The sequence below is a fragment of the Protomyctophum parallelum genome (assembly GCF_964188405.1).
Source record: "Protomyctophum parallelum genome assembly, chromosome: 1".
In the NCBI taxonomy this organism is placed as follows: Eukaryota; Metazoa; Chordata; class Actinopteri; order Myctophiformes; family Myctophidae; genus Protomyctophum; species Protomyctophum parallelum.
The window spans coordinates 34,321,869-34,331,868 of record NC_139697.1 but is presented as its reverse complement, the minus strand read 5'-3'; the positions used below and the strand labels follow the sequence as shown (position 1 = coordinate 34,331,868).

Here is a 10,000-nt window from a genome sequence, read left to right as displayed (position 1 = left end):
GTGTGTTCAATAGCATTGATTTACGGGGAAAAAAATCTAAAACCTTAGAAATGGAGTTAGGTGGTTTCGTCCCGACAGAAACGATATGTTTTCTTTATTCAATTATTATCTAAGTCAATCCCACTTTTTCGTCTCACACTGTCGCCTATTTCCCTTCATTTTCTTTCCTTCGTGTCTTCTTTACTCTTGGGCTCTCTCTGTCCCCTTGTAGTCTGATGACGAAGAGGAGCGAGAGGTATAACCATGCGTGCATGTCAGTTGTGTGTAAAGGCGTGCGTGCGTGCGTGTGTGTGCATGAAACCAGCTCTAACCAGGAGCAGACCATTTTCTCTGACATGTTGCCTTTTCCCCACCTTTTTAACCATTGGACTCACATAAAATATTTGCTGTGTCACAATGAACTAATCCAAAAGCGTGTGCGTGTGTGCGTGCATGCATGCGTGTGTGTGTCTGTGTGTGCCCTTTAGCCTTGAGCACTGGCATGTTTAAGTCAAAATCCAAGCAAATAAGTTGCCAAATTCTCGCCGTTCTTTGACTAACCGACATTCTTGTGGTCAATGCATGACATTGACCACATTGTGTGTGAACACGGCCAACGTATTTAAAGCTGCACTCTGTGCTACACGTTCCTGTTTTATGGTGGATTCGACCTCATGTCAACCAGTAGTGGTCATATCCTACACCAGCGGTTTTCAACCTTTTTCATATCAAGGCCCATTATTTTGATTGCTATATTATATTATATTATATTTGATGAGATTTAGACTTGTCTGACCCAAAACTAAAGAATTTTGTTATCGTTGGAAAAGGATTTTGTCCACAAGTTCCGTTCTCTAAATATGTAGACTTCTTGTAAATTAAGTAATGCAGATGTTTAACAATGCTCTCAAGAGTTAAAGATCTATAAGGGGGGACCACCTGGAACCTCCTCAAGGACCACTAGTTGAAAACCACTGTCCTAGAACAACAACGATCAAAATGTCTTCAATAGAAGAGCCGAGCAAATAAACACCACCAGATTGGTAAAAAGAAAACATGATTATGGGCCGGGCAGCTGGCGCCGCGGTCTGGACAGTGTACTGTACGTCTCGCGGGGTTCCAATTCCGATCCCGACAATCATTGCTGTGTGTCACTCCCCCCCACCCGTCTCTCTCTCTCCCAATTCCCTGTCATTCTACTGTACTGTTCTATAAATAAATAAAAGACCCCCCAAAAAAACATTATTATTCACACAAAAAAAGCTTAATAATGAATCTTTGAATACTGTTCAATGACTGCTCATAAATACTCAGTAGACTTCAGTAATGAACACAAACAACACAGCCTAGTCGGTACCCAGGCTTTTATTTGTGTTTGCATTCGGCTCTAACAGCAAAGCCTGGGGAAACCCATAGGAAGATCTAGCATAGGAAGTGGGAGTCAACTTGTATTTCGCTAACCAATAGTGTCGCTCATCTAAACCAGAAATCACACAGGCTGTGACCACATTTTGGTTGGTAAATGCGGAATTGCAAACGATCGCTCAATGTTAAAGCCCAGCTGCACGGGGTTTCCTCGTCATAAATCCATGGGTCTGCCTGTAGTTCACGTTCTAACCAGTAGGGCCGAGTGCTTCAACGTTGGAGAGCTTGAGATGGATAGACAGACAACATAGCATAGCATGTATGCACCATTTGTGTTAACATTACACTTAAAGGGCCAGTTCACCCCTTTTGCAACCAGATCTTATTTTAATGATGTTTAGCACGCAAGAAACACTTGAGGTTTTTATGTGGGTAATATGTGATTTTAGATATTTTAGTCATGACCCCATGTTCATGAACAAAATGTGTCATGAAAATGTGGTCTCACTTCCTTCCTGGACTACAAGTCACCCCTCCACGACGCCTCCCCCCTCTCCACAAGGAGGGGCATTATGGTCATTATGGGCATTGTAGGAATTCAGCAATCCAGTCAAACCCTAGTAGTCAAACACACAGACCTCATGGCCATAGGGTGCCCATTTCAAATTGTGCTACAAATACTATTAACTGCGGTTTCTTCCAGCGGTGAAATGTCCCTTTAAGTAAAGCTTGAATTATCCCCCCAGAGGAAAATTACTATCAGAGATAAATTCATATTTGATCTGCGTCTTCATCAGAGCGGTGGTGGTCGGTATGGCTCGGGCAGCAACCACAGCGGCAGTAACAACAGCGCCCCCGGTGGCCACGGCGGGGAGGCGGAGCCGTCGCAGCCGGCCGGTCTGGGCCACGAGGAGGACGTCGCCGAGCACGAAGGCCTGAAGGCCGTGCTGAGGAGCACCCTGAGCGGCGGCGGTGGCGACAGGGAGAGCACGCTGGGCTCGCCGGGGCTACTACGCACGCGCCTCAGGTCACGTCCGGGGCGGGGAGGTGAGTGAGTGAGGAGGACTTCTGGGTTGACCCATTAAGACATCAGTGTCACCTTATAGCTTTTAAGCACTTCAACCATTATTTTAAACTTTTAGCCGTTGAAAAATAGCAGATCTACAAGCTTGTAGCGCGGCACTCGGTGCGGCACTCCAGCTTATAGAGCTGCTATTTTAGAAAAATTGTGAAAACACGTGCAAATCTTTGAATATGTGTTCTTTCCCAGCGAACGTTTTTCAACTCAAATCTTTGCTTCTTGGGGTGGAGGTCGGTGGCCAAATATATATAATTATGTATTGTAGGGCTCCTTCACATGGAAAAGTTTGAGAACCACTGACATAGATACATTATTCAGAAAACTGCTTGAAAAATGATTTAGAAGATAATTTTTTCTTTTTAGCCTATTTAACCAGTGTAAACAATGCTCACAATGCGACACATTGTGAGCTTGTAGATCGGCTATTTTTACATTTTTACATTTGACATTCCGCCTAAAAAGAGTACTTTCTACTTTTGGTACGTACATTTTGTCCTAACCAATACTTTTGTACTTTTACTCGATTAAAATGATGTATTTCTGGCCTCGTGTCCGCTCAGGTCGCAGCGCGCCGGCGATGGCGACCATGCCGCCGGCGTCTGTGTCGCCGGCGGACGAAGCGCTGACGTGCGGCGACGACGATGCCGATGACATCATGGAGCGCATCGTGAGGTCCGCCACTCAGGGCCCGTCCACCAGGGCACAGCCACGCGAGAGGAGGAGGTCACGGGCCAACCGCAAGTCACGTACGTCCTCTGTCCTTCCTTCTTGCTGTCTGTCTGCCTGTCTGTCTGTCTGTCTGTCTGTCACAAAAGCAAGACACTCTTGCAATGTGTAAACTTGTCAGTGCAATGGCAAGCTGATTTTCCTCTTGTAATAATAGTGACAAAATTTAAAATTAAATCACGTGCATCAACATAGAGTTCTGTGTTGAAGTATGTAGGACAGACCACCTCTGGAAGTATTCCTTTATAGTTCCCAGCTAGGCAAACTATTCACATAGTTTATTAATGGGACCCAGGTTTTGTCAAATCTCTTAATGGAGACGTTGAGCGTGCGGCAGATTTGTTCCAGCTTGATGTTCTGCGTCACATCTTTGATTCATTGGTTGTGTGATGGAGGGGTTACATCCTTCCATTTAAGTAGAATAGCCTTTCTTTGTAGCTAATAAAGAGGAGGCAATGACCTTCTGTAGTGCAAGTGAGCAGCCAGGGAGAGGTTGTTCGGCTCCATCTGGAACCGAAAATCCAACCAAAAATATTAAATCGTAGGCAAAGGCATGATATTACAGCCTTAAAAATTGGGATGGGATGACCAGAAAGGTTTCCAGACACGTGGAAGATGGATGCTGGGGCCTGGTTCAACTAAAACGTTGACTGAGAATAACATGGGGTCATCTTAGATGCCATTTGGCTATTCTGAGTGGCCAAAGAGCATTGACCACGCCTCCAGGTCTTAAGTTAAGTAATAAGACCTGGTACTTAAGACACGCAAAATACAGCCATGTCTCATAATTCATATAAGAATTGTGGTCCAAAAATAGTCAAACTGTCTCTGCGATATTGTCAGGGAGGTGTCTCTGTATCGTTTGCGACAGTCAGTCACTCATATTTGATACAGTCTGTTTCTAGCGAAAATGTAACTAATTATTCGGCAGCAGTAAAATGAGCGTTTTCTCACAGTCAGTTGATTCTTCATGAGTGAAACCGCTGGGATGATTTGTTTATTTTTCAAACACAGTTCTTATATGAGGTGATCTAAGGTCCCTGGGGATTTATAATACAAATAAAAAAATACACACCCGTGGAATAGAGCCCTCTAGCAATATCAGACTTTGGTGCTCTATTATCACATCACAGGTTTAGAAGTGTAAAACAGTATTGTTTTTGTTTTTTTTGTTGTGTGCATCTGTAACATAATAAGGATTCGGTTTGGGAATATTCTTGCAAGCTTAGCTTTTGAGAATGTAGCACCTTTAACTGATTGATTGATTGATTGAAATATGTATTAACAGTTTGTAGAATTACATTTCAAGCACAAACTCAATACAGAGACTGTTAACTGTGAGTGGACGACCCAATTAAGCATTACACTTGTTTACAACAGGGTCCATATTGTTCAATTCATCAAGACATTTAGAGACATACAAATAGACACTTCTATACAGAACAGAACAGGAATTCATCATAAAGGAAGCAAAAAGGGAAAAGATACATATACAGTGAGGGGAAAAGGGGGGGGGGGGTGGTGGGGGGATTCAGATTTTACAGGGGCCAGTTTCGAATTGCAGCCGTCCGTAGGTGCCCTTTGAGAGCGGTTTTGAAGGAGTCAAGGGATTCACATGTCTTAATGACTGTTGGTAGGGCGTTCCACATTTTGGTGGCATAGGAGCGAAAATAATTTAGTCCCTTATTTGTGCCGAATCTGGGTTGTACATGGTTTGTTGCACTCCCTCTGGTGTTGTGGATGTGGACTTCGTTTACATTAAGGAAGTATTTAGACAGGTACATGGGTATCTTGGTGGTGTATCGAATCTTGTGGACCAGACCCATTGCAAGATGCTGTACTCTGTCGTCGACCCTAAGCCATCCCAGCCTGTCAAAGTGGGCAGGGGTGAGGTGGGTTCGGGGGGTGAGGCCAAGTAGGAGACTGACCAGTTTGTTTTGGGAGGTCTGGAGCCTTGTTTTAAGGGCCTTTGAGGTGCTGTGGTACCAAGAGGTGCATGCATAGTCAAAGAAACCTTGTACGAGGGCTCCTGTTAAGGTCTTCAAGGTGTTTTTGTTGACCAGTGAGGAGATCCTGTAAAGGAATCTTGTTCTTTGATTGACTTTTTTGATTACGTTGGTGGCCATTTTATCACCGGAAAGATTGGCCTCCAGGATGGAACCTAGGTAGGTAATTTCATCTTTTCGTGTGATAATATTGTCACCCACTCTAACAAAGAAGCCATCTGCCTTGCTGAGATTACTATTTGATCCAAAGAGAATGGATTCAGTTTTTCCCAGGTGTAAGGATAGTTTGTTATCAGCGAGCCAGGTGCAGATTCTACCGAGTTCTGAGCTGAGGGTCTTTTCAACCTGCAGTTTGTTCCTGTCCGAGACCAGCAGTGCTGAGTCGTCTGCGAACAGGAACAAGTTGCAGTCACAAGCTGATGTCATGTCGTTTACATATATTAGGAACAGTAAAGGCCCTAGTATGCTTCCTTGTGGGACGCCACAGCTCACTGGGAGGGGGGGGGGGACAGTGTTCCGTTCACCTCCACCATCTTTTCTCTCCCCTCCAGGTAGGATTGCATCCAGCTCACTGATGTACTATCAAAACCAATAGCTTTAAGCTTGTTAACCAGTATGGAGTGGTTCACGGTGTACGACGACAACTGTATATTAATGCCTTCTAATCTTTTTTTGTACTTGACTACTGCAACGAAGCAATGTCCAAAATGGATAGATAAAGTCTGTAAATTAATCTCAATGCGACTCTGCATTTGCATCGATTCAAGGCTCAAAAAAAGAGAAAAGAACCTGCACACTCATCTGCTCCAAAAGTTATACTGTTAGTAGGCCTATAGTATGTTAGTATAGCTTTTGGAGCAGATGAGTGTGCGGGTTCTTTTCTCTTCTTCTGATGCCACTTTTTAACCCAGCACCTCTACTAAGTGATGTGTGTATTCTATTAGTTTTTGCATGGATTCAAGGAAGCCTGACCTGAATGTCAGTGTGTGGTAAATGGGACATGTTTCTAAGTATTCAAGCGTTCTAACTTCTGTTACAGTGAGACGGACTCTGAAGAGTGGACTGACGCCAGAGGAGGCTCTGGCTTTGGGACTATCTGACTCTGACATGCAACTGTGATATCAACCGCTGGCTCACGTCACCACGGAACCAACTGTGATATCAACCGCTGGCTCACGTCACCACGGAACCAACTGTGATATCAACCGCTGGCTCACGTCACCACAGAACCAACTGTGATATCAACCGCTGGCTCACGTCACCACAGAACCCGGTCCTCAACCCTCATTTGATGTGTACTGTCGGTGAGACTGCCTTCCCCCACACCTTCAGAATGCCGCTCAGCCAATCGGAAGCCCCGTATAGAACGCGAGTGGGCAACAAATCGCGTGTTTGCTTGCTGTGTGCGACGCCGCCGCTGCCGTTTCCATAGTATATTTTGGTTTGGGTTTTTCGCTACTGGGTGGAAACGCAGCAACGGAAATGGACATGTGGTGGTAGGGATGAAGAGGAGAAGACCGAGAAAATCAATGTTAATGCGTCAGCATAATAGTCAAACTGTTACATCTGAGTACATCCTCACAGAACGTGACTATTACGTGGCGATAACGTGGTGCAATTTATATTAAGAACGAGGTGATTTTTTTCACCGCAAATAAAGGCATCAACCTGTATGAATGAGGCATCATCAACTATATGAATAGTTTGGGTGCAAAGTATATGCATAGGATTTAAAGGGTTTAAACAGTAGTTTTCAACTCCAGTCTCCAGGACTGCTGCTGTTTTTTTTGTATTATTGGAGTCTCGTTTAGGCTTGGGACATCAGGTGATTGCATTTAACTACCTGGCAGGATAGACAAATTAGCAATAGGCTGGTTTCCCCAAGACCACATTGGAGAACTTTCCTAAGGTTTTTCAGGGCAAAGGAAATAGCAATGCAATATTTGTTGAAAATATCAGAAACATTTAAAAGTGGTTAACTTCGATCACACTGCCTCAAAATGATGGGAAACATTTCTGTCATGGTCATTTAAATATATTTTGCATTTGATAACAAAGGGATGTATGCTTGTGGGCTTCTGTAGTGCCGACATTATTACTTTTATTTTATTGAAGCTGTGAACTCTGGATGTATTCTGAATTCGGGTTTATTCACTTTGGGATTCTGCTGGGTGCATTGTTCCCTTCTCGTCCATTTTCAGACAATCCCATTAGAAGCCTACAGGAATAATGACACTTTTCTGAGAAACCAGTTGATGTGCAAAACACAACTGCATGCTTCTGTCGCTGGCGCCACTATAGTGTGTAATATATTTGTTGTATAGTAAAATTTTTAGGAATGTGAAAGGGTTGCTGCATTATGACATGTGCCTTTAATTTTAAAGGGGACAATAGCACACAGTATATTTTTGCCATGTCTTTATCGCTTTCTCTCTCCCACTGTCATTCTCAGAGAAATGTTATTATTCAATAATGTAGCTAGCTGATTCATAACAAATTAATATGAGTGCTGGATACATGTTTTACTTTTGCTTTTTTATTATCATGGTCAAATGTTTTAGTGTTTTAATTGTCTAATTTATTGCAGAACTCAGATACTCACTTTGTTACTATAACAAACAATGTCTCGCACCTTATTGGTTCTGAAGGATAATATTGCTCATATTGACAAGAATGACTGAAGAAATGTGCACAAAAATGAATTCTACACTTTTATCTCAGAGGAACTGTTAATAAGTTGTAAAAATGACACAAAAAACAGGCATGGAAGAAGTGGAAATTGTAAAAAAAAAAGAAAAAAAAGAAATTATATATATATACTTATTTTGTCGGAAATGCAGAGAATTCTGTACAAAATGTGTAAATGCCCTCTCCAGCTGCGAAGTACTGTAGTGTGCATGATTAGTGTGTTCCACGTTTTGTATTATTTTTGTAATTTCTGTAGAATGTGTATGAGAAGAAATAGTAAAAAAAAAAAAAAAAAAGAATGGCTATTTTGTGAATTGTAATTTAAAGGTTTAAAAGACAAACACGGCACAAGGAACGCATACTCACGAATAACGGCGCATTTCGTCTCTGTCGAGTGAAAACCTCATATGTCCAAAACTGTTCACTTTTCAGGATTCAAATGAATGCAAATCTGCTACTTATGCTCTCGTGTGATGCTGTAGTATGATTGTAGTATGATCAAGTAGGCAGTTCATTTACAGTGTGATCAAGTAGGCAGTTAATTTACAAAAAAATAATAATATAACACAAAAAGTTAAAATATGTATAGATAAGAGGTTTCTGCAACACTTTGCTCATCATGTTGCTGCTTAGTCCAGGCGAAGGGAGCCACACTGTTGGAGTTGGAAAAGCCTTTTTTGATTTTGATTTGCTTCTGGCTCTGCGGACTGCGGCCATGCTTCATGTCATAAGGAACTTGTGGAAAAGCTCTGGATTATCTTGTACAACTGACTTTGTTTGCCGTTGTCTCCTCTCCACCTCAACAGGCTATGCACACACACACACACACACACACACATGCTCAGCTTCATTTGAGAATGTCCACTTCTTCATTATTAAAGGTATTCTTTTGGTGAACTGAACACAAACACCACTAACTTGCACATGTGATTTCTATAAATTCACACAAATGAAAAGTGCAACTTTGCTTATCAAGCTGTGAAAAGGTATTTAATACAAAGTAATATTTTTAGTGAATTGAATGTGTATTTTGTACATAGACCTGAAGCTTACCAGGGGTTTTTTCCCCAAACAGAAAAGTCTCAGGATTTGTGTATGTACCACTAAAGCACAAGCATCCCCTGATGTGTACTGTACTTACTCAATATTTCCAGCAGAGGGTACCAGAGTACTACTTTTGTTGTTATGATCATGCCTAGTAACCACCACACACCCCCACCCCTGCAGCTCCTGGCTGCTTTCACTTTCAACTCTTGAAGGGCTAAGTTCAATAAATGGATTGAATAATAACAATGAGCAAAAACGCTGTTTGTATTCATCTTCACCATTATCACGTACAATGTATGCTCTTGCTCTACAACTGTACAACAACTTGGGGGAAAAATATATATTTTCATCCAGTGATGGTAAAGACATTCAACAATGTATTCTTTACAATGACACCTGTAGGCCTATGTTTGAACACCTGGGTGTGGCAATAGTAATCTCAACCTTTGGATGACTAGGTGGGGGTCATCAGTGTTGCCAAGTCTGTTTATTTTAGGCGACTTTAAGCGTTTTTCTGTAAAGTCACCTTTAAATACTGGGTTGCGTTTGGGCTTGTTTCTAAAGTGTATAGTTCTTTATTTGGGCTTGCTTCCTAATGTTTACCAGTGGCTCTCAAACATTTTCATATCTAGGAACCCCAAATTAATATGTAGCCTATTTATCCGCGGACCCTCCATCTGAAAATATTTGGTGCCAGGGAAGGACCTCTACTGTATATAATATTTGTGTATAGTTAAACTATTTAAAAGATATTACAAATAATGACATATATTATATATATTTTTTAACATCCTTTTGAAAATAGCAGATCTCACACATTGTGAGCTTGTAGATCAGCCGATGTATATAGGCCTATAGATTTTTTGTGCTATATGTTATATTAACTTGTGACGGCCTATAGTCGTTTCTTTTGGGGTTGTTTTTGTAGACCTGGGCGCTTGTTTCTCTTGCGAAATCTGGCAACACTGGTGGGGGTCATAAACCTGTGGCACTTCCTTTGCCTTTGTTTGGTGCATGAATCTGAACTTCACTCTAAACTGGCATCTATGGCCAAGTCAATGAATCTGCTGTGGGCGGCAGGCTCCCCTCCGTGCTGGCGCGTGATGAT

At 42.2% G+C, this 10,000-nt stretch overlaps 2 protein-coding genes across 4 annotated transcripts in view; both read left to right on the top strand.

Moving 5' to 3' along the window:
• fhod3a (formin homology 2 domain containing 3a) overlaps positions 1-9,049 on the top strand; it is a 91,721-nt gene extending 82,672 nt beyond the window's left edge. The window contains exons 25-28 of one of the 3 annotated variants that reach the window (XM_083789153.1): positions 212-235; positions 2,142-2,391; positions 2,986-3,171; positions 6,197-9,049. In XM_083789153.1, the coding sequence (XP_083645279.1) occupies positions 212-235; positions 2,142-2,391; positions 2,986-3,171; positions 6,197-6,276 (540 nt within the window). In that variant the 3' untranslated portion in view covers positions 6,277-9,049. The remainder of the gene's footprint in view (positions 1-211; positions 236-2,141; positions 2,392-2,985; positions 3,172-6,196) is intronic. The other 2 variants (XM_083789155.1, XM_083789154.1) reach the window with 2 other exon arrangements.
• An 889-nt stretch (positions 9,050-9,938) lies between these two features.
• gstr (glutathione S-transferase rho) overlaps positions 9,939-10,000 on the top strand; it is a gene marked incomplete at its 5' end in the record, with an annotated part of 13,703 nt that continues 13,641 nt past the window's right edge. Inside the window, one exon of the mRNA XM_083776667.1 lies at positions 9,939-10,000. This exon is cut by the window's right edge and continues 106 nt beyond it. Within this exon, the coding sequence (XP_083632793.1) occupies positions 9,939-10,000 (62 nt within the window).